This window comes from Gasterosteus aculeatus, chromosome 20 (assembly GCF_964276395.1).
Source record: "Gasterosteus aculeatus chromosome 20, fGasAcu3.hap1.1, whole genome shotgun sequence".
In the NCBI taxonomy this organism is placed as follows: Eukaryota; Metazoa; Chordata; class Actinopteri; order Perciformes; family Gasterosteidae; genus Gasterosteus; species Gasterosteus aculeatus.
The window spans coordinates 18,373,680-18,401,108 of NC_135707.1; the positions used below are offsets into that span (position 1 = coordinate 18,373,680).

General features: G+C 43.9%; 2 protein-coding genes across 8 annotated transcripts in view; one reads left to right on the top strand and one right to left on the bottom strand.

Annotated features, from left to right (window-relative positions):
- The window catches only part of LOC120810689 (TGF-beta receptor type-2), a 31,494-nt gene extending 15,569 nt beyond the window's left edge, over positions 1 to 15,925 (top strand). For all 4 annotated transcript variants that reach the window (XM_040165474.2, XM_078095584.1, XM_078095585.1 and 1 more), the window contains exons 4-10: positions 4,491 to 4,783; positions 4,875 to 5,123; positions 5,960 to 6,073; positions 6,632 to 6,769; positions 8,494 to 8,635; positions 13,918 to 14,045; positions 14,867 to 15,925. In XM_040165474.2, coding sequence (XP_040021408.2) covers positions 4,491 to 4,783; positions 4,875 to 5,123; positions 5,960 to 6,073; positions 6,632 to 6,769; positions 8,494 to 8,635; positions 13,918 to 14,045; positions 14,867 to 15,127 — 1,325 coding nt within the window. In that variant the 3' untranslated portion in view covers positions 15,128 to 15,925. The remainder of the gene's footprint in view (positions 1 to 4,490; positions 4,784 to 4,874; positions 5,124 to 5,959; positions 6,074 to 6,631; positions 6,770 to 8,493; positions 8,636 to 13,917; positions 14,046 to 14,866) is intronic.
- Positions 15,926 to 17,761: 1,836 nt separating this feature from the next.
- On the bottom strand, positions 17,762 to 26,798 carry LOC120811232 (voltage-gated potassium channel regulatory subunit KCNG2-like). Of its 4 annotated transcripts, XM_040166493.2 has the most exons (5): positions 24,830 to 26,479; positions 24,583 to 24,652; positions 23,965 to 24,054; positions 22,040 to 22,809; positions 17,762 to 19,995 (listed from the first exon to the last, which is right to left on the bottom strand). In XM_040166493.2, the coding sequence occupies exons 4-5, from the start codon at positions 22,769 to 22,771 to the stop codon at positions 19,135 to 19,137; spliced, it is 1,593 nt and encodes a 530-aa protein (XP_040022427.1). In that variant the 5' UTR covers positions 22,772 to 22,809; positions 23,965 to 24,054; positions 24,583 to 24,652; positions 24,830 to 26,479; the 3' UTR covers positions 17,762 to 19,134. The 4 variants fall into 4 exon arrangements, with proteins under 4 accessions (XP_040022427.1, XP_040022426.1, XP_077951451.1 ...); XM_040166492.2 differs by having other exon boundaries at positions 24,583 to 26,798; XM_078095325.1 differs by lacking the exon at positions 23,965 to 24,054 and having other exon boundaries at positions 24,830 to 24,966.
- Between the last annotated feature and the right edge of the window lie 631 nt (positions 26,799 to 27,429).

Consider the following 27,429-nt stretch of genomic DNA (forward strand, 5'->3'; position numbering starts at 1 on the left):
GGTCCTGGAGCAATTTAGGGAAAGAATGTTTGTTCCGAGGTCATTTTTTTGTCTTCTTATTTTTTCACTTCCTCCTTAGCTGTGGAATGTTGGCTTGCTGTCAGTGAATGGGCCAGATATTCATTTGTGCAGCACAGACTGCTCTATAGGGATGCACGATGCATGAAAAGAGGAGGAAAAGAAAAAAGTTCACTCAGGTCAAATGGGATGTGTAAGTAGATAAAGAGACGGAGAGATGTGGGAGGAGATTGTTGCCATGACAAGTAAATAGTGAGTGTGATAATCACTTTTAGTCTGTGTCACCAGCCTCCCTGTGGCAGAATTCCTTCACGCTGCGACCAACATAATATGATACCATCCCGGATAAGGCAGGTTATTTATATCAGTTCACTCCACAGGGAAAGATGGTAAACAACTTCTTCTTTATTCTATGTGTTTATTTTGTGACACGTGTAACACCTTGAATTATAAACCACAGCGAATACTGAAACAACCAATTTGTTGTCAATCTTGTCCAGGTTTTTAAAAAATATTACAGATTTCTTTGAATAAAATTGTATTTTAGATTAAATTAATCTGTTTAGGTGTACGCTATATTTAGGATTGTATGGCTGCTTTATCTTGTCAAACAAGTTGAATACTGGTTGCAGAAAAATAAAATGACAAGGGGCCAAAAATCAGGATGGCGGCAACAACTCAAAACCTCCGCCAGAAAACCATTGACAATGACTGATTCCACTTCTTAGACACAGTGTGTTCTCCCAGCTCTAAATGCTGATGTTCTAATTCAGTGGTTCCCAAACTGGTGGGCGTGCCCCCTAGCAGAGGTGCGGAGGAACTACATGGAGGGCGCCACTTCATAACCAGCCACACGCACAGGCCCACAGACACACACACACAAAAATTCTAAAATAAAATCATAAAAATTGCAATTGCAAACAAGTGGTAAATATTGTGCACTATATCACAGGGTTGCACCTAAGTAATACAAATTAAAGACAAAGAAATCAAGCGGAACCGTCATGACATACACTGTGTTCTAACCACCAACCCAAAAGATAAATACGGTTGCATTGTGGAGGATGGACAGATTTAAAACTGGTTTGAAGCGCAGATCAGATCAGCTGTAACAGGTGACGCGACCACCACAAGTAATGCACAAAAAAAGGTAAAAGTATGGAAAAATAACAAGTCATATCAGTCCCTGGGCTTTACAAGCACTGTGGTCGGCCAAGAGAAGAGACCCCGGCGTGTTGAGTCCCAAAATACTGGCAGCAGACAGTTTGAAGCCCACTGAAACATCAACTTACTTCCTTTCTTATCACGTGAAGATTCACCTTGAGTCAATATTCTTATATCATCAACGGAGGGCTCAACAGAAGAAGTTTGGGAAACACTGTACTAACTGAAGAATCTATCCCACATTAGCGGGGAGAAATGCTTTTGTTTTTCTCAGAGCATAAAGATAAGTTTAGACTGTTTACTGTTCAATTTTATGCTCAACACAATTGACTTCGTTAGAAATTCAAAGCGCACAAGGACGTCTTTAGTTTAGTGAGGTCTTCAACCATTTTTTTCCCACAAATTTAAATGTCTTCAGAATCAGAATTGTATTCATTATCTTTTGAATACACATTAACATGAATCCAACATATTGTAGCGAACGGATAAATTGATGGAGAAGACGTTATCTTTCAGCTTCCCACAGCAGCTCTCAAGCTGGGCATCGGTTCACCAGCTGCTATTTCTAGACATCATAATTATGCTGGACACCATCCGTCTCTATGTCACTGTTAAAGTTCAGCGATTTATTACAGAAAAGGGTGAAAGGAGAAGTCTCACCATACAGCTGAAGGAATTGCAGATTATCAGCTGCAAAGGTTTTGAGTTTGATCAAGTCAATGTGAATAATGAGAGTAAAAGTCTCAGTGGAAATCTTTCCTTGCATCAGACAAACTGGCCCGGCGAAGTGCGCAGGTACCTCATCAGTGTTAAGGATGGCGTCCATCTACCCACCAATTTGAACATGAAATCAAGTCTGGCTGTGTTGTTTTCCTCCAGGAAATTGCTTGGATCCAAATAATTAATGATCAGATCGAGCATTTGAGAGCCTGAGTCAGAGATGGCAATGTTTGAAAACCCAGCATTCACATCCTGAAACACACACGCATGTGTAATTGCAAGCCGGAGGTTAACTTTATTAGTTGGAATGATGTGTCAAACCTCCACAAAGACTGCATGAGAAAACGTTGGCATACTGATTGGAAAAGTCAACACAAGTCCTATTGCCAGCATGTGTTGGCACCGTCTGATCTGCTCTGCTACCACAAATGAATACTCATACACTCTAATCACGGCGAGAAAATACATTTTCACAACCCACTTAAAAGTTATATTCAGCGTTTTTGATTCATTGCATCCACGGCTTTGCCAGCAGCTATTTCAGTGAGACATACTGCTTTACAACCCCGAGAGAAGATATTCCTCTGAATATTTCTACTTACTTACCTTCATGAATGATTCAACGGCAACCCACTTGTAAAAGGCCAAAGTTAAGGTTTTAACATGTGAATCAGACGTACCTTTAGCTAAGCTAATTAGAAGTCGACACACGACACTGATCTTCATCATCAAGTGCACGTGTCTTCCTCGAAGATGGTGGAAATAGGCCTTGGACTTAATTGTGGCGTGCTTCAAAGGTTGTAGTTATGTGTCATTTAGTGTCAAATAAACCAAATTCCAAAGACTTCCAAGTAGCATTAACTTGCTAGCTTAAGAAGCATTAGCTTTCCTTTCTTTTTAAATGCATTGATACTAGAAGCAAGATGCTTAACACTGATCTCGACATGCAAGAACATGTGCATCTTGTTAGCATCTAAGCATCACGCTGCAAGACAATATGCAGCAACAGTAATGCTAAATGCTATTTTTGTCATGGTTGAGATATTTAGACCCAAATGTTACGTGTGGCTAACTCACACAAGGAGAAAAGTTTGCTGAGAATATGAATAATAAGAAACAAAATGACTAGAATAAACAGATTAGATTGAATGTATTTCATTCCATCAGCCATGCAGTCCAGAAAGTGTCCTTTTGAATGCAGCATTGCGCTGTTGAAGAGAAATTATTTTACCTTAAATGAAATATATATTGAATACAAATTTATAATGTATTGTAAGTATAATATCTATCCTTATTTAAGTATTTAAGTATATAAAGTTTATAATATTGGAGAACGTTTTATATATATTGTTTTTTAAATCTTCATCTACTTACTAACTACTTACTATTTAGTGACCAAAAACATTTCTTTCTGAGATTTAATGGTGTAAAAGCTTAATTTAGAATAACAAAAAAATCTAACTAACTAAAAAACTAAATTGCCGTAAAATGTGATTTTGATCTTGTTACAGTATATAACATTTAGACGTTGTAATGCTCATTCAGGAGCACTCGGAGGAAAATCTGAATGCGAAATAGACGCACGTCAACGCTAAGTCCTCGGTTCCAAGCTCCTCGTGGCTCGCCAATGTGGCGGCTTGGCTTAGGACAGTCATATTCCCAGAGAGAGACAACCTTTGAAAAGGAGCCCAGCTAAAGCCGGGGCCAGGCCGAGCCGAGGCAGACAGGCCCCCGACTGTTTTCTCCCCGAGGCTGGAGCTCCGAGGCTTGGCGGCCGGTTTGTCCGAGCTGACAGAGGAGGAAGTTAATGATATACCTCGTGAAGCTATGAAGGCTGTTGGCAGTGACCACAGTAGGCCTATTGATATAGCACATAGTCTTCTACCTTCTGAGTTTACAAACTTAAAGATACACAAACACACATACTGTATATATATACTTATACATATTTTATATGTATTATATGTTTTTTCATAGCTCAGGCCTCAAGAAGGACTTCCCTTTTGTGTACTTGTGTTGGACTGTTTCTGTATGAGTAGTGGGAGGAAATTGCCGAGTGTTGCTTCATGCAGAACCGTAAACACACAAAGACCTGTCTTTACATCACCACCTTTTCAGGCAAAGAAAGTTTTATGAGCACTAGATAAAACAGGACATGAAGGGAATCCAGACGCTGTTTGGGATCCAAACCACTAATATAGTAATTTCTTTGTGATGAATTCAAATGGCCCTTACCTGCACGAGGGATCAAGTGTTTGATATCAAGCCAGCGTTAACCACACAGCTTGACTAGAGTCATCATGTGTCAGTGTTACCACGCCAAAGAATCATGTGAATTGTGATTAACTGGGTGAGTTAACAGTTACTGAGGAAGTTGATCATTGGAATCGAATGAAATGATTGCAGCTGAGCTGGTTGTTGGCGCACGGAGGTTAGCGCCAATCCTGTTTCCTTTATCAACACTGTGACATCAGCTTAAAAGGTACATTCAGACCGTCACTAATAAACCACAACAACTGACCTCACCTAACTGCACAGCCACAAAGACCTCTTTGACCGCTGATCATCCGTCTCATCCGTATCTCCAGTCGTGGATCCAACCCCGGACGATGCTTTGCTGTCCGTGATCCTGGTGAGCCTGCTCCCCCTGCTGACGATGGGGGTTGTGGTTGCTGGAATGTTCTATTGGTACCGAGCCTACCGGCAACGCGTGAGCCAAGAGTGGGAGAGAAGCGCGAAGAAGCGTAAGACAAAAGCCGGTGGGTTGGACTGTGATGCGTGCGCCATCATGATGGACGACGACGGGTCGGACAGCAGCTCGACGCACGCCAACCACCTGAACCACAACACCGAGCCACTGCCTATAGAGCTGGATATGCTGGTATTGACCTGGTGGCACTTTTGTTTTGTTTTAAACCAAACCACCAAAACTTAAATTCCTACCAATTTCATCCCTTTTGCTCCCCTTTCAGGTGGGTAAGGGTCGCTTTGCCCAGGTGTACAAAGCAAAGCTGAAACAGACCACCTCGGATCAGTTTGAGACGGTGGCCGTGAAGATCTTCCCTTACGAGGAGTACGCCTCCTGGAAAAACGAGAAAGACATCTTCTCCTATATGGACCTCCGGCATGAGAACATCGTCCACTTCCTGACGGCTGAGGAGCGGAAGGTGGAGAAGCAGTACTGGCTCATCACCGCCTTCCACCCCAGAGGAAACCTACAGGTGAGACTGGCACCTTACGGTAACCCACCATGAACAGGACAGTATAACTTAAGCGCAGAGTTGGGAAAGTATTTAGGCCCTTTACTTAGTGTAGCTTCTCTGTATCTCAAATTGGACCGTATTGTCCTTTAATGTTTTGACTAATGTGAAAAACATTTTCTGAAATAAATCTAATATTAATTTAGAGACGCCAGCCTCCAAACGGCGTAACGGCTCATTGCATCTCACTGTCAATGTATTGATGTTGTTGTTGCCTTTCTCAGGTTATTAATGATACGTTACTGACAAACGTATGGAAATAACCCTACAGATAAAAGAAAATCGTTAACATTTGGCCAGAACCAGTCTATACATTGGTGATGAGGAGTTTCCCGTTGCAGTTAAGCTACAGGCTGTTGAGCGGGAAGGTACCCTTTGTGTAAAAGTAAATCTACCATACTGTAAAAATACTCTTAAACAGTTAAAGCATTAAAAAAGTTACTTCCGTAGAAAGATGCAAATATAGTGAGATAAATTTACAAAAAGCATTAAAAGCAGAAAAACGTCACCTGGGATTATTGTATATTATTTCAATAGATACATCCAGGATTGTACTCTAGTAGTTGTTTGAGGTGGTGATCATTTTAATTACTTAATTTAACTGATTAATTGATCAATGTTTCAAGATGTTGATGACAAAACGACACCATCACCATGTTGGTTTTGTCTAAACAATAGTCCAAACCTCATCATTATTACTAATAATTAGAATTATTACCATTGCTAATAGAAAGGCAGCAGCTGCACTTTTTACTTTTTCCATTCATAATTTCATCAAAAATCCCTCTGCCCTCCAGGAGCACCTGACGCGTCATGTGATCAGCTGGGAGGAGCTGCAGGTGCTTGGCTTGTCTCTGGCCCGGGGCGTCGCCCACCTGCACAGCGACCGCCTCCTCTGTGGGCGCCCTAAGGTGGGCCTGAACACCGCGGCCAGTGACCTCCTGGCCCGTCACATGATCCTCTCACAAGCAAGCGGCCAAACACTGTTTGATCCTCTGCAAAGAGAGAGAGTGGCCCTGATGTTTGATGTGTGAAGAGTCATATGCTACAATTACGTCACACCACATCAAGACCCCCCAGCAAGAGAGCCGCACACAGCAGCTTCATAACAGCTTGCACTTTGTTTCATATGATGTTATGGCATCGATATGTAAGCTAAGCGGGGTCAGTGATAAGTGATACAATTAGCGAACATTATACGCATTAGTTTCATAACTAATTTTGTGCTTTTGAATTCAGTGTGTCCTCTGGCTAAGGACTGTGCAATTATAACAACTGTTGTCATTTTCAAAAAACAAACAGCAAACAAACATCACTCCTGAACTTCCTTTATGTCCTGATATTGATCAGATTAAACAAATAATATAATTCGCACTGGTGTAATAAATGCCTGCAGTATGAAATTCAAAATGTCTTAATGGTTCATTTATATCTGGTATTTCTCCTCGTCCTTCCATTGTACCCTAAAGGTGCCCATAGTCCATCGCGACCTGAAGAGCTCCAACATCCTGGTGAAGAACGACCTGACGTTGTGCCTGTGTGACTTTGGGCTCGGACTCCGTTTGGACAGCACTCTGTCTGTGGACGACCTGGCCAACAGTGGACAGGTCAGATAAAAAGTCTCTCCTGATTTATTTTCCTTTTATTTGTTATATATAGATGGTTTTGCATTTGAGTACGTTATTAAAGTCCTTTAGAGAAAAAAAATGGCACCAAATCATCAATCAAGAGTCTACTCCAACTCATTAATATACAAATATGACTGATGGTGGAAGAATCACCCAACCAAAAACCATAGCCCCTTTTTGCCAACTCTTTTCCAATGAAAGCTCCAGAAATTGCTAAATCCAACGAGAAAGTAGCAGAGTTGGCACCGCTGATAGCGCCTGTCCCTTCAGGCGTCCCTCTTAAGCCACTCCCGCAAAATTCTCATTTAAATTAAGCACAAAGACATTTCACAATCAGGCGCTAACCTCTGGGCGGGAAAAGTGAAGCCAATCAAAAATTGTATAGAAATCTACAATATTGTAAACAGAGATATAAAGGCTTTTCTTAGTTTGAAAAGTAATTAAGAGTTGTGGCAAATGAGGTAAAAAAGTACAATAATTCCCTCTGAAAGTGGATTAGAAGTACAGCATGAAGCAGTAGGAAATGGACATTACTTTCCTAACCTTCCTTCCTTGACTTTACCCTGGGACAACGCATTGCCAGCTTAACGTGAATTTACATTTGGTACAACACTACATAAAGTACATACAAACAGAAAGAACCTGCCCATAATGACACGATCCTGTCTATTTGTTCCTGTGCTCTCTGAGGTTTGGTTTTATCCATTCAAACGTTTAAATGTTGATCTGTGACTGTCACGTTAGGTTCTATTCACAACTACAAATTCCCAGCCAGTAGGTTGTAATTATAACTTCTTTTTGTGTCCATGTGGTCCAGCGCAGAAAAACCTGTAAGAAACAAGGGCAGCCGCACACTGTTCTTTGTCTAAAAAATGGGCTCAGCGTGGTTCTATTATTTGGGAAACAATCTTGCCTGCAAGCCTTTTGCCTTTGTATATTCACGGCGGGTAGATAATGAATTTCATGAACCTTTTTGTTGTATTTGTTGAAATTCTCTTTTGGGAATGTCGACAATGTGTCAAATGATTAAAAAAAAATATATTATATATTGATACTATCATATATGCTTTTTATAATGTCACGGAGGGTGGAACAAGACTCACAAGCTGAGTGGATTTCAGACTGACTGGATATACGTTTGGACTTGGAGCAACACTGTTCCTCTGAAGCCAGGTGGTCATTACCTATTGATACAGTTATTAAAGAGTATACCTTCAGTAAACAATTAGCAGCTAAAGTTACAGTTCTACATCCGTTCTCTACGGGTAACACGTATCACTACTACACAACGTTTAACCATGACTGGCTCCAAATCCACAAAAGCAGTGGAGAAAATGAAGACAATGTGAGACCATGGAATGACTACGCTACGATTGGCGAGTCTTCAAGGGTCAGAACTTTGCGGAGGATACTTTGCTGTTGACCCCAGAGTTACGTTGAAGTCTGTTTCCATCCTGTTAAAACGCTGAGGGGACAACGTTTAGTCCAGGTTTAGGTAAAGGGGTCACCACATTGAGGGGGAAACCGTATTTGACAATACATCGGCTGCATGAAACGATCATACCTCAGTAGTCGTGGGAGACTTGAAGGTTTGTGTGGCCCTCCAGATAGTGTATTGAAAGCTTGGGCTTTCTTTTGACGCTGGACCGACCCGGGTGTGTACTGGTGTTTAACCCCCACCTGATGTCTCCGCTTTGCCACAGGTGGGTACGGCGCGCTACATGGCTCCGGAAGTGCTGGAGGCCCGACTCAACCTGGAGAACATGGAGTCCTTCAAACAGACCGACATCTACTCCATGGCCCTTGTGCTCTGGGAGATGACGTCCAGGTGTGAAGCCGTTGGAGGTCAGTGCCTGCACACAAACAAACACACACACACACACACACACACACACACACACACACACACACACACTCACATTAATTACATGTTCCAGGCTGTGGAAGGTATGTCATGTAACACAACAGCACACACTCCACCTCAGCGGGGTCCGCTTTGTTCTCTGAGGTGACTCAACGGTGTAAACTGGCGTCTAATGTTTTGGGGTTATCACAAGACGTTCAACCGGCGATGCGATTGGCCGTTAGTGATGTCAGCAGTGGAAGCAGCATGTGCTTCTGTTGATAATTAACTCCCCTCACTCCAGCGCCCAGATGCACAAAACATCTAGAGGAAATGTTCAGCGCTGTAAACAACTGGAGACTGTCTGTTATCTCCTTTAAAATGTTGTCATAGCAGTTCCCTATTTGCACATGGATACTGTCTGCAAAATCACCACAAGCAACATCTTGTATACAACCCATTACATATACAGTACATCGTATACAAATATGGATGAGTGCAGCTTTGATAATATTCCTATAATATTAAGTCATTTACAGTTACACTGATGAGACAAGAAATACAGACTAATTTTATTAATAATTCACCCTGCTTGGTCAACTTTAGTATTCTAAAGTGAGGCCAAAGTTCCTAAATTATTGTCCATGCTTCAGGGCGGGGCTACCTTGTGATTGACAGGTCACTGCCTCAGTCTCGCTCCGGGTCTGTTTGCTTTTCGGTCTTACAGAACTATTTCAGCATTCGGTTGTATGGCTGACATCACCAAAGTCCACTTATATCGTGTACATGTTATGGTTGGAGTGGGGGGGTTAACAGACAGTAAACCGCTGGAGGAATCTATTTTGCATGTCCATTGCTGTGAAAAGAAAAAAAAAAAACTTTTTAGATGATTCTTGAGGGGAGAAAACCTACTCGTGTTTTTGCTTTAGTTCCGAATTTGATAAAGATTAAAAGTTTGAGTAGAATATCCAATCTGCATGGCTAATTACTACAGACTGGCCTATGAGCTGTAATATGTAGAACTATATATATATGGGCTGCATTGGTTATGCAACCTTTCTGAGACAGACGGCAGGTTGAGGCTACTGTTTCCCGTCACGCGGTGGCTGAGGAGGTTGACGGTCACGTCTGTCAGACTCCACCTCGACCTCGGCTCCAGGTTTGCAGCAGGAATCTTTGGAATGTCTGATATGTGAGGGAGAAGATCTCTACTCTGCTGTTGCCCTTCTTTGGGCAGGAAATCAGGGTGAGAGAGAGGGAGAGAGCGGGAGTGGTTACTGTACCTGTTTCAGCTGGCTGGGTGTGTGTGTGTGTGTGTGTGTGTGTGTGTGTGTTCTCACACTGAACTGAACTCTGAACCCTTTTCTTTATTCTTGTTTTGCCAAGAATACACAATTGATTGTGCAAGAAACTGTAAAAACTAAAATTATATTGGATTCAACAATTTTTTGTCTAACCTCAAACCAATCATGCTTCGAAAAATGACAATTTGCTAGCTACAAATCTTGATATTATATCAAAATTAAGAAATTGCATGAATAAAATCCTTACAAAGCCCAGGAAACAGCAAGAGGCTCAATTAATCTATATGTTCAAAATGTTGAATATATTGTTCCCATCCTTCTCCATTTCCTTTTCTTCCACATGTATTTTGATGATTTAGCGCATAACTGTTTTACTGCGCTACTACTAAGTGTTCTGAGATCATTACTGTACGTGTGTTATCTTTGACGTTGTGTCAGCCTCAATATCGGCGCACAACTTTCCCCTGCATGTCACTGAGAGATACCTGGCATTTAAAGCCAGAGGACTGCTTCTCAAGAAAGATTCCTTGATTCCTTTCTGCGCTTTGGTAGCGGCCGTAGACAGCTGCAGCGTTAAACACACACATGTGGGCTGTTTCATCTAAAAAAACACATCGTCCAAAATAAACCTTGGCTCCCTTTCACGGCTGTACGCAGCAGACTCTACATTTCTGTCTTCCAACTAAGTATCAAAGTCAAGTTTCTAAATTGGTTTTATTGCTATAAAAAATACAAGGTAAAACGACGGAGGCGGCGTTGGGAGAGTAATGTAATCAATGTGTAATCAGTGAGTGAACAAACACTGCTTCGCTTCCAAGTATGGAGAGAGGGAACGAATCCAAAACCAAAAGTTGACTCTGAAAGAACCGTTTGGTTCCTCACTTTCCGAAAGACTCTGTTTAAAACGTCGGTCGGATCTCGCTTGTAGAAGCACACACACAGAAAAACGCGTTTCTGTTTTCTCCCACATCTGCTCTCCTGGGAGTAGAGAGGGACTCTCTCCCCATCACCTCCTTCCCTCCGCCGAGTTGGGCCATTTTCTAGACAGTCTGAGACATTCAGCGCCAGACAGTCACATTCCAACACGTGTGTGTTTGTCTGCATGCGTGTGTTTATTTCAGACACAGAAACGTAGAAACAGAGGAAGAGAGGGAGGGAGGTGGCCTCATCTTGGCCCGTCTCAATCTGGGAGACCGTGCGTGTGTGTGCGTGTGTGTGTGTGTGTGTGTGTCCGGCCTCTGCCTCCACCCCGACAACAGGGGACAGAATGCTGGATAGAAATACTCCTCCTGACCCGACGTTGTTGTTGTGGTTGGTTTCCAGCACATTCTGTGTTCTCCGTGTAGCACCTCATAGCGTGTCCTGAGTTACCCAGCGGGTTGGGGCAGGGCCCGCGTGTTCTGCCGGCAAGGCGGGGGCCCCGGGGGGGGTAACAGAGCGCGGCAAAGACGGTTGCACAGGGCGTAGTGATTAAAAAACAGCCGTGGTGCGTGAAGGAAGGCGGTCCTTATTGGCAGCAGACCTGTGGGCTGAGGGACAGAGGACGTTCCAGGGGACAAAGACAACTTGATGTTTTGTGAAATTCCCTTTTTTGAGAGACATCTGATACCGTGCTCATCTTTGCGTGTTACGCCAGGAGGCAATTACCTTCGTATAAGGGCTGGAGGCAACAGCAGCGGGACGTGGGGGGTTTACAATAGTTACTATGTCCTCTCAAAAGCTTTTAACTGGTTAGGAAACTCGATTTAATCTGATGCCTCTATATAACATTCATAAGTAGACAACCTTCAATGTGAAGATTGACTAATTATATATAGTCACTCTCAACGCAGTGGTCACTGATTCCGAGCAAAATCAGACTGTTCCACTGCTGCTGGAGTCCCAGGAGGTGTTGCTGAGCCCGCCCGGAGACAAGGGAGGCACAGGAGATGTAGAAGCAGTGCCGCGCGGTGGAAAGCCATCTGGCCTCTGCTGCAGTAATATTCAAGGTTCTCTAAAGGGACACTCGGACCTGGGAAACGATATCGTCCACATGGTCCACCAAAAAAATAAAGGTTCTTCGTAATATCTTTAATTGTGGCACAGATGAGATGTTGTGCTCGCCACAAACTCGCCAGAGAGTTCGTCCCACAAATATCTCTGGACATTGGCTGCTGCCTGGTTAGGAGACGGAGAAAATACTTCTGACCCGAGTGCACGGTTCATTAACTAAATGCAGGTTCACCTCGGATTCCTACGTTCGCCCGCCATCGGTGTGGTGTGAGATGCGTGTTGAGATCCCCGTTGACAGTTTTGCGTCTCTTGAGCGCCAAAACGTAACAGCAAATCCCAGACAGCGGTTCCACCCGTTGCGGCTCCTGCTAACCTCCAGGCCACGAAAGGTCTCAGACAGATAATCTGCAAAGGAAACTGTTGTAAACCGCCTTTCGCCCCCTCAGATTGGAAACACCCAGCCTCAGAACCACGGACCCCCAGACAGTGAAAGGGGGGACAGTGAGACCGCGGCTCCGGTTGCACTCATAAGATGTTCTCAAACCGAAGAAGGGTATTGTTCTTAAGTCCAGCGCTGCTGAAGGGAAGGAGGTAACCGAGTCTCGGTGTCTGTCCGCTCCTCTGTGTCCCAGATGCTGCTCAGAACTATGAGGACAAGTGCAGGCTGTAGGAGCCAAATCGACCAAAGTAACAAATTGGACCCTTTTTCACTACAGCCTTTGTTTAGAATTACTTTTATTTCTGTTGCCAACTTTTTCATTTTTAGGCAGGCTTGCTCTACTATGTGTTTTCCAGTTGAATCCAGTCCAGGAAAATGTGTGGTATTTATACCAGCTCCGCAGCGGGAGATCTAAACAGCAGAGAAGCTGGCATAAATAACCTCCAGGGCCCGGCCCGGCCCTGCTGGGTCCGCTTTTAAAGCACTAAAAACGGTTGGGGAAGTTCCAGATGTTAAAAACAGGAAGTGTGGGCTGGTAGAGTCAACGTCTCTGCACATAGTCCCAATCCCAGACTTCCACTTTCCTGTCCGGGGGTTCCACCACAACCTTCCCGATTCCTGTGTTCCTGAGGACACGGAGACCATTTAAATAAAAATATTGCAGCTTTTCCAAGATTTTCTTATTCCATTCCGCTAAGTAGTATACACAAACAAGTGTTGTCAGAAATTGATTGGCAGCCTATGAGTCGGATTATGGCCAGCTATAAGAAAATAATCTGACCACAGCCGCAACTGACCTGCCCGCTCATCTGTAGGAGGACGTTTTGGAGACCATTTCGTCTCCGCCTCTGATGTCCAAAACAACAACTTGACAAGTGAGCGACGAGCTATCGCCATAGCAACACCGCCTCATGAGTTGGACCTTTCTGTTTACTGACATGTATTCGTGCAATAATGCTTTCCCATGATGGGGAAGACCACATTTCTTTAACTAACATGCCCAGAGAAATGCAGATACAAATACATATCAGTTAACAACAGTTTGGGGAAAAGAGGGGAGAAATAGAAATAGTACGTGGAAATAACGGGCACACGACGGGTATCTGTTAGATACTGGACCATCATTTTCATGGCCGACTGTTTGGCTGTGAGCACCCAGAGAGCTCCTCTCTCCGGCAGGCTGAAAACAGACTGCAGCTGTTGTGAGCTCGGTTTCATGAGGTCTGGACCCAATCCCGGAACTTTGTTTTGAATTTTTCATGGTTTTCGACGTCATGCTCTCTCGCTCTTTCTCGCTTTTTTTCGTTTCTTCTTCTTGGCCCTGCTAGTTCCACAACATGAAATAGTCAAAACATAAACGAGGGATTGTTATTTCACAGCTCTGTACAATCTGAGCTTTTGGACTAATTGCTTGTTAGGCTGTGGCTGAAGTCGGATTAGCGTTGCCCCTCCCACGGAGGCATTCACCTGTTTCTCTCATTCTTCCTCTTTTTGCATTTCAGTTTTCACCCTAAAGTAAAACATTTGGCTGTGTTTGCTGTGTCTGCAGAGGTGAAGGAGTACGAGCCGGCCTATGGCTCCAAGGTTCGAGAGCACCCCTGCGTGGAGAGCATGAAGGACAGCGTGCTGAGGGACAGAGGACGACCCGAGATCCCGGACACCTGGCTGAGGCATAAGGTGAGACGTGCCGCGAGCCGCCGCTTCACGCAGTCACGGACACAAACCCGCATTCATCAGCATTGTTATTGGGGCGGTCGTCCCTCGAGACTTTGTAGACTCAGCACTGCATCCAGGCTGCCGATAATGTGTGTTTTGAGAATGAACATCGACTGAAAAGTTCTGATCTTAGTTTTCACATGATTTTGTGTCATGCAGCATCATTGTTCTCATGGCATCGCATGCATGTGTCACTTTTCATACCACCACCTGTTGTCCAGGAACTTGGAGTGGTGTAAATTGGCTAAATATTCTGCGGTGGGATGGAAAATCTCTACGCTCTGCTCTCTGTACTCTCACCCACGCTTCGGTTGCTCTAGGCAACCGGTTACATGGCACAATAACAAACAGAGCACATGGAAACAAAAGAAAAGAAAAAGCTTTTATTCCGCTGTTGGGTTTAGTAGTCGAACATGACGGCGTTGAGCGATTACACCGCCGCAGGGTTCTCCCTCAACCAATTGAAAAATTGGAAAAAAATCCCCATTAGCCACTTAGAGTACCAAAAGTACACTTTAAGTACTGTGCTGATTATTTCACCCAGACTCATTTAGTTTAATTCCATGTAATTGCAACATGACCACTGAGTATATTGGCAAATTTAGAAATTCTAAAAAATCAGTAGGAAAGGAAACCCACATGCAGGATGCTCTGGTGTAGTACTCGCAGTAGTGCTCGCTGTAGTACTCGCAGTAGTACTAGCAGTAGTGCAGGCGGTTAAACACACGTTGGTTGAGAATCTGCCACCCTAACCCACCTGCTCCCCCCTGCTCTCCTCACAGGGCCTGGCACAGATCTGCGGCACCATCATGGAGTGCTGGGACCACGACCCAGAGGCGCGCCTCACCGCCCATTGCGTCGCTGAGCGCATCTTGGAGCTGGAGGACGAGATGGACAAGCTGTCCAGCCGCAGCTCCTCGGCGGAGAAGATCCCCGCCGAGCTGAAGATCCCCATGGAGGTGGGGATCCCCGGGGAGGAGGTGAAAATCTCCCAAATACAGGACGTCAGCGCAGCCGACAGCTCGGTCAGCGACGAGAAGTGAGAGAGGGGGACCCCCCCAACAAGGGCACTTATTCTGCTGGAGGCGTAGATCCCAGTCAGCAGGTGGGGGATGTCTCACGACAGATCGTATCCTAACACAGGTTAAAAAAAAGCTATGAGGGGCACTTTTGGACCCCTTTAAACACGTAACGTCTTGCCTTAATCAGCTGAAGCCAAAGTTAACTGGAAGCCTCCAAATATTCACAGAAACTGTTTATTTAAGACTCACAGGCTTCTCTCTGAACAAAAGGTCACTCTCTTTACGAGGAACACACAGGGCAACAACTGCTAAACCAAAGACATTTAACGTGCACTTTACCGTGAGACACTCCTCGTGTCCAAAAGTGTCTCTGACTTTGAGCCAATGTGTCAGCGGAGATGTGGCCTTAACACTACCGATGCTGTGGGCTCCATATGCAACCAGCAAGGAGTCCAAAGGAATGTGTGTGTGTGTTTGTGTGTGTGTGTGTGTGTGTGTGTGTGTGTGTGTGAGTGTGAATGTGAATGTGTGTTTTTACCCAGCTATGCTTAAAACCTTGTTTGCCACAGAAGACAAGCACAATGTAAATAGAGACAGTGACTGTATATAAGAGACGTATCAGCCCAGAGCAAAAGGAAACGTCATCCTACCACTTCTAATCGACAGACTTCATACAGATGGATTTTTAAAACAACCTTTTGTGTTGTTTTCATATTTTTGGGTGTGTGATCTCTGTTGCCTTTCCTTTCATACAATGTGTGTCATATGTAAAATATTTGTAAATCTTTTTATGAAATTAAAGATATTTCTGTAGACTGACATTTGTCTCTCATTCGTTCTGGAATTGAGCTGGAAAAGATACAACGATGACTGTAACAGGCAGAAAATATGTTTCATTTTCATCAAATATTCCTCACTTTCCAAATAACACACAAAATAAACTACTTGATGCTGCTTCTGAAATTGTGACATGAACGTGCTGGAATGCATCGGCATCAGTATTTAGGCTTCGTCTTTTCAAGAGCATTTTTCATCACACCCCCTCATGTACATACACACTCGGTGCACTGGTTGGAGAAAACATGCAGTTGACTTGAATCAAACCTTAACCTCAGGTAGAACATGATGGTTTGGCTTTAAATATGTACGTTATTAACCTGACTTCATGAGTCATAACAAGTAATGACGCATTCAAACTCCTCCCCTCCATGTTTTTCCTTTGTGTTCTTTTTTGTCTTCATTAGGCGTAAAACTTGCATTGTCTCTACTAACCAGTCATTTAAATACAAAACAGCAAACTTTTGAATTAGATTAGATCCAAAGTGACTCACTGATTCAGTGGTGTCTTTTGAGCATTCTTACTTTGTATATACTTCTTACAGGGTAGTTAAATACAAAGCTTAGCCTCGTCCTGCCACGGCTACCCATCTAACTTCTTCTTCTCTGCTTCGTCCAGTTCCTCTGCCCTCATCTGTCTCGCATTACTTTTGTCCAAAGTCTGCTCATTCCTCAGCTCGTTTCTTTTCGCCCTCATTATTTTTGTTCTGTTGCCGTCTCTCCTCCTTCCTCGCCTTTTTCTCTTCATCTTACTCCATCCAGTTTTAGTTTTACTGTAGGAATTCCATAGGAAGTGCACCACCCCGGCCATGTTGTCCACTCATTCCAAGTGATGCCAGAACCGTTCCCTGTTAAGAAAAGAAAACGTTATTTTTGAAACACTGTGTGGGGTTGAGGTCAGTGTGAAGTACTCCAGGAGTAGAGACCATGAACTCACTACGCTGTTTGCTGAGGGAATAAATCCAGTGAGAGCCGGTCCTTTCCTCGTAGACTTCTATACAATCACATTCCTTTTTAAACCAGAAGAGTTACACCCTGCTGGTCGGTAGCCAATTATGCAGCTTTAAAACACTTCCTGGGAAGACTACAGGTTCACTTACCTGATGTTCTTCTGTTTACACACGTAGGAGCCTCATTCAGGACTTTTAAGACAATCGGCCTTACTCGGCAGAACCGGAGGTAACCGAAAGAATCGAAAGCGACATCAAGATTCTTGGCTGTCAAATCATTCAGTTTCTTAAGTTAAGCCCTAAAAATGATTGTGACGATGCCGTATTCTGAAGATCTCAAGGATGAGAGCCAGGGATCAAGATCAGAGATCAAGGATGAGGGCGATCAACTAAGCAAATAGATGTTTTATTGTGTGTGTGGATCCGACATTCCCCTGCAGACCAATGCAACAAGGCCCTTCTGGGCCCACAACACCAGCTCTGGTACAGAGAGTAGAGGGCACTGTATACCATTTGTCCTGCAGGTTACTTCCAGGTCTGTCAGAGACAGTGGATGTGCAATTACAGCTTTATGTTTTTCAAGTATTTTAGCCAAACTAACGTGGTCGAGTGTGATCTTTACGTCCCTCCCTCTCCAGAGGGAACGTGTCATCTCCATTCTTTGGCTACTGCGAAAGAAGAAGTGCACTTCTGCCTTCTAGTGGACACAAACCAGACCGCAGTTCCACTGCTGCCCAGTCATTTCTGCTTCAAAGTTTATTTTTGTCAGAATCAGAATCACATTTGCGTCTATCTCTCGTCACACATGGACAGAAATATAATTATCATTTAGGAACAAGGACAAAAACGCTGGACAAGACTGTGAAACTAGTGAAATAAATATATTTACACAATATTTTATTTATATATATGGAGAGCATCCACAACAAATATCCCACTTTTGAAACAACCTTCAAAACAGCACTTGAGTTTTCACATATATGTATTCATTCATACATTAGAAAATCAAACAGCATTTGAAATCAGCATTAAACTGCTGCGAATGATACTGTACATTACTACAGACACCAACGAGCTGCAAAGTAGAAATATTTGTTAGAGAAGAGCGTAACTTCTCACAAGGGACATAATTTGCTGTACTCTCCAATTCTAAAATAAACATTCTACGATGACATACTACAAACAAATAAAATGATAAAGAGGATACTATGTCCCCTTTAATAGGTCTCACATCGTAGACTGAGATGACCATGCCTTTTTGGCAGTGGCAGCTGGTGGATTTTTTTTTTTTGGTAGCCAGTTTCAGTAAACATCTGGTGATTCAATGCAAAAAAAAAGGTATCAAACACGTATTATTACTTTGCAGTAAATATTTAACATTTATTCCAACAAAATAAGGAATCTTCATACAATTCAGTATATATATTCAGTATGTATATACTGTATACCAAACAATATTCAGTAAATGATATAACTTCCATATTGTAACTGTATAAATATACAATATAATTATCATAAATATCATAATAAATGTATTATGTTAAGGGATAAATATATTACATATACATATAAATATATTTTTATAACATCTATTAGAACATGTGTATATATATATATATATATATATATATATATATATATATATATATATGAGATGCACCTATGAACATAGGGGAAACCCCCAATCAGTGTGTTGAGGAAAGACCAAGTCAAAAGCCCCACAAAACTTCACACAATGAATCATTTTGGATTAAATGTTTTTGTCAAAAGTGTTCCCTGTTTTCATCCATGTCCTGGTTGTGTGTCCCCACGCAGTCTTGGTCTGTCGCAGCTGGCTAGCGATGACGGAGTTATCGCTGTGGTCAACCAGCCTCTACTTACAAACACAGTCAAGCAAGGCAGGTTAGGTGCTCCATAAAAACTGCCTCAGCAAAGAAGCAAAAGAAGCAAAGAACCGCTGACCAATCAGAGTGGTTCCTAAAGAGATGAAGCGTCTCAAACAAAGGGGGAACATTTAATAATGTAAACATGTTCTAGTAGAGATGCAAATACAGTGTGAACCTGAAAATTATGATGTCATGGGCCATTTACAGCCAGTTTACAATATTAAAGTTAAATTATCAATACCATCCAACCATAAAAGACGTCCCTCTCGTGGGAAGACTACTCTGTTGAAGCATATCTGGGAGAATTTGCTGCCACCCATCAGCCACCAGACTAATTTAGCATATTTCTTTGGACTCAACAAGTCGCTGGAGACTTGCTCCGAGCCAGCACCTTAATATCGTCCAGGAAAAGGTAAAAAGGATCATCTAGAACCGGTAACGAATCCGTTTCAGGCCAGTTGTCCGAAAAAGATTCTCTTTCCTTCATGCTTTCCTCGGCCACGCTGGCGAGCTCTGCCCCCCTTTCCTCCTTCCACAGCCTCTTGTGCTCCTCCTTGAGCTCGTTGTAGGTGCGGTTGAACGTGTGGAAGATGGACGTGGAGGGGAAAGACAGGATGAGGATCCCCGACAAGATGCTGACCAGCGCCACCATTTGGCCGGGGATGCTGCGGGGCACCATGTCGCCATAGCCCACCGTGGTCACCGAGATGATGGACCACCAGTACGACGCTGGGATGCTGCTGAAGCTGAGCTGGGGCAACCTGGCTGCGTTGGGGGCCAGCTCGCTCTCAGCCAGGTGCACCAGAGGAGAGAAGAGGGCCACGGCGACGCACACGAAGAGCAGCAGCAGGCCGAAGTCGGCCCCGCTACGCTGGATTGTCAGCCCCAACGTCTTCAGGCCCAGTGAGTGGCGGGCCAGTCTGATCACGTAGAGGACGCGCAGAGCCCTCATCACGCGCAGGATCAGACCCAGTTTATCCAGGCTGCTCTTCCCCCCGCCGGCCACGATGTCCTCGACGGACTCATCTCTGAGGTCCAACACCAGTGAGACGTAGTAGGGTAAGATGGCGACGGCATCGATGATGTTCAGGGGGCCCTGGACAAACTCCAGCTTGCTCTCGGCGTGTAAAAATCGCACCAGGAACTCCAAGGAGAACCAAGCAACACAAACTGACTCCACCATGAACAAGTTGCGGCACTTTTGGGAGCACTTACCCTGTGGAAACAACAAAAGAAGATGTCACTGATGTTTGACAGGCATGCATTTGAGTTTCACTAAAAAATGTATATTTATATTTTTATTTATATATATATATATCAGTCAAATTCTATGTATGGTAAGCATATACACTCAGAACTCCTGAATCCAAACTACTACGCCTTCTTTGGTAGAGGCGGAAGAGGGATCATCGTCAATTTGCCTGGTGGAGGTCACTAAGGTAGTCAAACAACTCTGCAGTGGCAAACCCCCAGGGATTGATGCGATCCGTCCAGAGATGCTGAAAGCAATGGGTGTTGGGGGGCTGTCTTGGATGACACGCCACATTGCGTGGAAGTCCGGGACAGTGCCAAAAGAGTGGCAGACCGGGGTGGTGGTACCTTTGTTCAAAAAGGGGGACCAGAGAGTGTGTGCCAATTACAGGGGTATCACACTACACAGCTTCCCTGGTAAAGTCTACTCTAAGATGCTGGAAAGGAGGGTTCGGACGATACGATCCTTGGCTGGTCGAACCAAGGATTGAAGAGGAACAATGGCCTGGCCGTGTAACGACTGACCAGCTCTTTACTCTTCAAGAATCATGGAGAGGGCCTGGGAGTATGCTCATCCAGTCTACATGTGTTTTGTGGACCTGGAGAAGACCAGAGATAATGTGGGGGATGCTACACGCGTACATGGTGAGGGGTGTCGGGGTCCCTACTTGGGGCCTTCCAATCCCTGTACGCCCAAAGCGAGAGCTGCAATCGGGTGCTCGGCAGGCAGAGGCGTTTCGACCAATCTTGTTTGTAGTTTGTAGTGATGTGGTCCCGATGGCATCTTCTGTCTGTGACCTCCAACTCTCACTGGAGCGTTTCCCAGTCGAGTGTGAAGCGGTCGGGATGAAAATCAGAACCTTTAAATCTGAGGTCATGCTTCTCAGCAGAAAACCGTGGGTAGGCAATGTGTCCTTAACCCAAGTGAAGGAGTACCTCAGGGTCTTGTTCACAAGTGAGGGGAAGATGGAGTATGGCCGGAGAATCGATGCAGCGGGGGCGGTATTGCACTCGCTTTACTGCACTGTTGTGACGAAAAGAGAGCTGAGTCGGAAGGCAAAGCTCTCGATCTACCGGTCAATCTTCGTTCCTACCCTCACCTATGGTCATGAAGGATGGGTCATGACCGAAAGAACAAGGTCACGGTACAAGCGGCCGAAATGGGTTTCCTCAAAAGACTGGCTGGCGTCTCCCTTAGAGAAGCTCAGCCATTTGTGAGGAGCTCGGAGTAGAGCCGCTGCTCCTTTGCAACGAAAGGAGCCAGTTGAGGTGGTTTGGGCATCTGGTTGCCCCATGGGCGCCTCCCTAGGGAGGTGTTCCAGGCACGGCCAGCTGGGAAGAGACCCCAGGGAAGACCAAGGACTAGTTGTAGAGATTATATCTCTACACTGGCCTGGGAACGCCTCGGGATCCCCTTGTCAGAGCTGGTAGATGTGGCCCGGGAAAGGGAAGTTTGGGGTCACCTGCTGGAGCTCTGACCCCGGATAAGTGGTTGAAGATGGAAGGATGGATATATAGAACCAATACATTTGTTCTTAATGTTTTGTTGCAGTAGGCTATTATAACATGGTTGTAGTTACTGATTGTAACTGTGATAAATAAGACCTGTCTGACAAGCATTCCCAACTTAAAAACTGGAATATATAATATCACTCTGATCTTTGTCCTGTTGAGCCACAGTGAGATTTGCTAAATCAATAAATAGTTTCCGTGACAAACTGTAGTTTGAATAAGGTTATGTTGGCTGACAAGAGAGACTCAGATTGATTTAGCCTGACCTGAACATAAAAGCTGGTCCTGGGGCTCACTGTCCCTCCGGCTTCTTACAGCTGAAATCCACACTGCTGATTGTGTTGCATCCAGTTTTGCGTCTTTTTAGTTTTCATTTGCATGACAGTTGGTGGCCTCAAAGTTTCAAAAGTGAAAATCTTAATGACATGGAATGATGGAATGTGCTTGGTACAACGTTTGACCCGACAATACACGCTATTACTTTGGTTTAAACGCACCATGGCCTCCTCCTGTTGTTGGTCCGACATGGTGCCCATCCACAGCGTGCACACGGTGACCACCACCATGATGATGGACAGGAACGCCAGCACTTTCCCCGCACAACCCGAGTGAGGGTTCTCCACTGCTTCTCCAAACATGTGGAAAAATCCGCGGCCCGCCAGCGGCGTCCTCAACGCCCTCCTCCTCTCACGCCACTCCTCCTCCTTGCGTTGGTGCGCCGCCACTTCCTCCACAGCGTAAATCACTCGGTGGCCGCAGCATGGCTCCATCTGCTCCACGTCGATGCCCCAGTACAGCAGCTCGCAGTGCAGGGCCACGTTGCACACCTCCTGCATAATACGTAACTTCCCTTTCGCTAGAAAATTAAGGATGGCCCGGAAGGCCAACGGGTCGCGGTCGAAGAAGAACTCGTTTTGCATCTCGTCGTAGTCATCGCAGAACTCAGCTATCTCCCTCAGGGTGGTGCAGAGGCGCAGGCGGCTCAGGCGGCTCTCGGGGAACTCCTCCAGGGTGGTCCAGGGGAAGGCGTACCGAATTCCCCCCACGTTGACGACGGCCTGCTGAGAGGGGTTGAGGCATCGCCACGTCGCCGCCGGCCCACAGAGCAGCCGAGCGCGCTGGAAGTACAAGCCTTTGACCACGGTGTCCCCTGTGTCCGTGAAGAGGTGGTCGTAACTGTCGTCGGCACTTAAGGAGTGATCATCAAAGCCAGCACCCAAGATGGCCATGGTGGAGGAAGAACTGGACTGCAGTTACAGTATCGCGTCTATTGGAGATTAAGAGATACAAGGCTTTACATGAGTCTCTTATTTTACATTATACATGTACTTTTCTTGATGTTTATGGAGCAATTGACCATTCTTTCAAAGGGCTTCAACAAACAGGCTGATAAATGCATTGCACACAACTTGTCTGGCAGCGAGCAGAACACAATGTCAGCAACAATGGCAGATCATTTTAGGGGTCAATGAGCTACGAGGAGTGTGAATACTGGACGTATAATCTTTGGGGGGCCAGAAACAGAACTCCAAATGCTAATGTACCTCGATATTTGCTAAAAATGACTTAACACATGCCAATTTTATAGCAGAATGTGAAATGTTATGACTTCAAAATGTTCCACCGCCCCCAAGTAGGCATAAATAATTAAATAAATCTTAAAAGTTGTTCTTAATTTTATTATAATGTTTTTGTTTAGCTTACTAAAAGGGGAATACTTCAGGATCATCATTTTGAAACTGGCTGTTTTCTCAACCTGGCCAATAAACTCCCACGAAGATCGGGTGGTTTGTAAGGGAGGCTCCTTAATGAAAAAGGCGCTAAAACAGAACGTTTCAGACAGAAGATGAATATTCACACAGACAACACACGAAAAATTAAGTATAATAACATGGAAACCCTAAATACGAGTATGAGTCCTACACGAGCATCATTTGTCTCCTTTCATAGAAAGACCTCGCCTCCCCCACCTGAGTACCTTCACCCGCACCTTAAGAACTTTAAGAGCACCACAAAGGGGACCATATCTTTCCTCTAAAACCATTGACCACAATTGGCTGCTTAGTAAACGGGGGTAGAGAGAAAGGCGGCTCAGACAAGGGGTGAATACAAGTATACTCAGACGGTATGAGAAAAGGAATGTGTTCTTGTGAACATTAAAGCACGTTAAGATAGTCTATTAAAAAAACAACGTACAGGTATGAATAAAAATTAGCACCATACGTCCCCTTTAAAGTTTCAGCGAATCGTTATTGTCTCAAAGGCGAGTTTACTTTCACAATTTAATGAAATTGCTGAATACCTAACACGTCATCTAACTAATTTCATTTTTCTGTTTCTGTAAAAGTTTAATAACATATTTACTGTACATATTTTATCATTCAAGGTAAAATGCTGACTAGTGGGATGTTCTTTAACTCACCTTAAATTGGGGTTTGGGTACACAACTCCATTACAAATGGCATCCAGAATATTCCAAATCCTCCAGTTGTCTCCGACTCATTCGAAAAATCTACATTCAAATGGTTTCATCATACACAAACCACATTATGAAGTGGAAGGGAAACTCAGAGCCAGACTCTCCCATCTGTCCGTTCATCCTTTCCTCACTTCCTCTTCCTAACTTTAGTTGACTAATGGATGACCCTGGTCATTCTGAACACTATCGGGTCAGTTTATGGTACATCCTCCATTAACTTTGTCAACCGCTAAGCTTTAATGCATCAAAAAAGAAAGCCTGAATGTTCATGCGGGGGGGGGGGGATTAATGAGATTATTATCCAAAGGATAAAGAGGCAAACAAACACACAGATGTAACAGAGGACACATCACAGGAAATATACCAGCAGGGGACTTATTGTTCTTTTGGTAATTGCAACCATCAAAGTGAAAATGTTCTGTAATGAAGTTGTGCTGTACTTGCTCTTTGTTGCATTTGAAAACATTTATAGAAGAACGATTGCTGTGTGCACAAATAGGGTCTAATCTCATACATTTGTTATACTATTTAAGACCATCTTTTATTGTAACTGTCGCCTACCAAAGTAAGTATTCATGACACATCCATCTGTTCACACTGGAATCCTTTAGAGTCCAATGGATCCTGATCACTGAGGGAAGAAAAAGGGAAGAAAAGGAATGAATATTCAACGGACTCTCCCTCAGATTTTTGAGCCCTTGATGAACACTTTTTGTATCAGGGAGTTACCCACAATTCATAGCGAGAAGCTAGAAAAAAAAGGAAACGGAGCGGACGGCACCTTGTGAGGAAAATGACAATGATTTACCGTCCCTACGTTCAGGATTCTGCACGGAGCGCAAAGCCTCTTCACGAGTTCCTGCAGAGCATTCAGAGGACGAGCAGAGCACTGCAGGCTGTTGGCTACAGATACGTACAAGCATAACAACGTTTCAGTTTAAGTGCCTAAAAGACCTTGTTTAATGCAGAGAGAGACAGCTTGAATATCTGTGAGAGATGACAATCGGTGTAAAAAATAATACTGATCCAGGCAGCCACAACAAACTGCAAATTCATACTTATCTGATCCAGTTACCTGCAAGGGACCAACTCAATTAAAGAAAGGACAAAGGAAAATGAACAATGGGTGCAAACAGAAGCTGGGAATGAAGAGGAAAAGAGGCCAGAGACCCCACCTCCAGCAAACACACACACACAAAGAGTAGGCAAAACCATTCATGCAACCATATATGTGCCATGTGCCATGAGATGCTGAGATACAAGTTGTATATATTTTGATAATATAAGTTTTGTATTTTGGAAATGTCAGGAGCCATTCAACTATTTTTTGTACTGTGACGCCCAGCAATTAATTGTCACGTATGTGGTGTTGCATTTGATTTTCATGTACAGCCAACATGGTTTTGGATTAAATCGAGTTTTCTAAATCAAGGCTACTTTTCAACACTGTAGTAGTATTTTTTTTTTAAAGTTTTTATAAACCTGTGTATTTTAACAATAATTAGATGTGTGACAGATACGCCTTCACTTAGTGTATATTGTACATTCATGTACATACGACCAAAAGAGTAGACTCGATAAAACAACCCATACAGACGCGACCAACACACATGCTAGTGCGCAACAACAAAAACGTCTAATGCAAGAATGTAAGGAACCGATGGTTGACCTGGATGTGTGGAGCCGTGGCTTCCACGCAGACACGGTGAGAACATGCAGACTCCACACAGAAAGGCAGTTGGGTGGAGTTGAACCCTGCAGTGCCTGTTTGCCACACATTTGCAAAAATGAACCGGTCCAACTGAAAAGAGCACTCCCATCCTTTGCATAGTGAGTTTCAGCTTCTTCCCCCCCAGGCAGAGTAATCTAGTCCATGCTGTAAAACTAAGCGCCATAAAAACACTTTTGTTCCAGCAGCCACTACTCAGGTGAACAAACAACAGTGCAGCGATGCTATAGACGCAACGTTTTTGTATTTACTTATTCATTTTATTTAGCTATTAGCAGCCTTGTGTACTTTTATTATGTTTTAGCGCCTCTTTCTTTAGGACCTCTTGAATGAGAATGAGAACGAGAAAGTATCCACCAATCAGTTACGTTCTTTGTTTTTATGTTTTTTAAACCAAAAAACGGGCAAACAAACACGACTCCTATCGTATCGCTGCTGTATGAATCAGTGGAGCGGAACAAGCTTTATAGGAGCCAAACTCTGCCTTAAAACGCATCTGTACAGGATGAGGGATGTTATGATACAACTCACTACGGTGGTGTACCAGTGGCAGGAACACAGCTCACCACAAACTGCCTCACCAGTTTCAGCATTAAGATGGTTGCCGATTCGGCAGCTTCCGACCTCCCCTCCAGAGAAGAATGGAAATCACAGATTAATCACTTTGACTTATTAGCCGCAAATGTCACTCTCCAACACTTCATTAATTCCTATAATAGCAGCCGCTTCTAAAATAAGTAGCGCAAGATTAATACAACTGCGATTAATTATTTTTGTGATCTAAGCAGCTCGCATACTTGGTGGGTCGGAATGTGCTGAAGCAGCGAGAAAGTATCACCTGTAAGATAGAGGCCTTCTCATTTTCAAACGTCAATTCATTGTGAAGTGAGGAGGAATGCAAAAGTAGCATTTACTACATTGGGGATATAAAGCACATTTACATAAAGGAAGTGACCCATTAACCTCATGCTATGGTTTCAGCAGGTTTATTAACTCAACAAAGACAAAGGCGCGATTTGGGGTAACGCTTGGGCCTGCGTTGTAATAATATAGTTTCAAAACCCAGAAGATCGACCAGCCGATGTGAGACCTGAAACCATTCTAGCTTTGGTGTTACTTTCATTTACACCACATTATGCAAAATGAACACATTGGGTTACTTTCTCCATATGCTTATAAATGCAGTCTAACGTTCGTAACTTTAACCTGCTTTTTAACAGAAAAACATGAAAACAGGATATTTACGGTTGAGAGATGCAAAAACGGGCTGTGGCTGTGAGGCATGTGTACCAACCCCCAAACGCTGGAAAAAACTACTTTTTTCAAGGATTCTCATATCAAATTCATACTAATAAGCTGCACAGCGGCCAATCATGTTTGCCAATCAGCATCAATGAAAACACGCACTGCTCACCTAATTGTGAAAAAATCCGCTGCTGTCATTTTGACTTTGACTTTCGCTGGTTTTACGCTTACAACAGCTGTAGATGATTACTTGCATAACCTATTTACGTGCAAAGGCACAGCAGAGTTGTGCTTTTCGCCTTACATGTTGAAGAATACAGGGCATCGAAGGGCGCATGCGCAACATGGGTTTCTCGCTTGTCGTCCGCAGTGGGCGGACGGTAAAAGCAGCTTCTTCTACCATTTCTTTGTATTTGTGTAACGGCTACATTTGT

Coding starts and splice junctions, on each gene's coding strand:
- LOC120811232 (XM_040166492.2), bottom strand. CDS start 22,771: ATGGCCATCTTGGGTGCTGGCTTTGATGATCACTCCTTAAGTGCCGAC. Junction 19,996..22,039: donor AACAACAGGAGGAGGCCATG/GTGCGTTTAAAC, acceptor TTGTTTCCACAG/GGTAAGTGCTCCCAAAAGTG.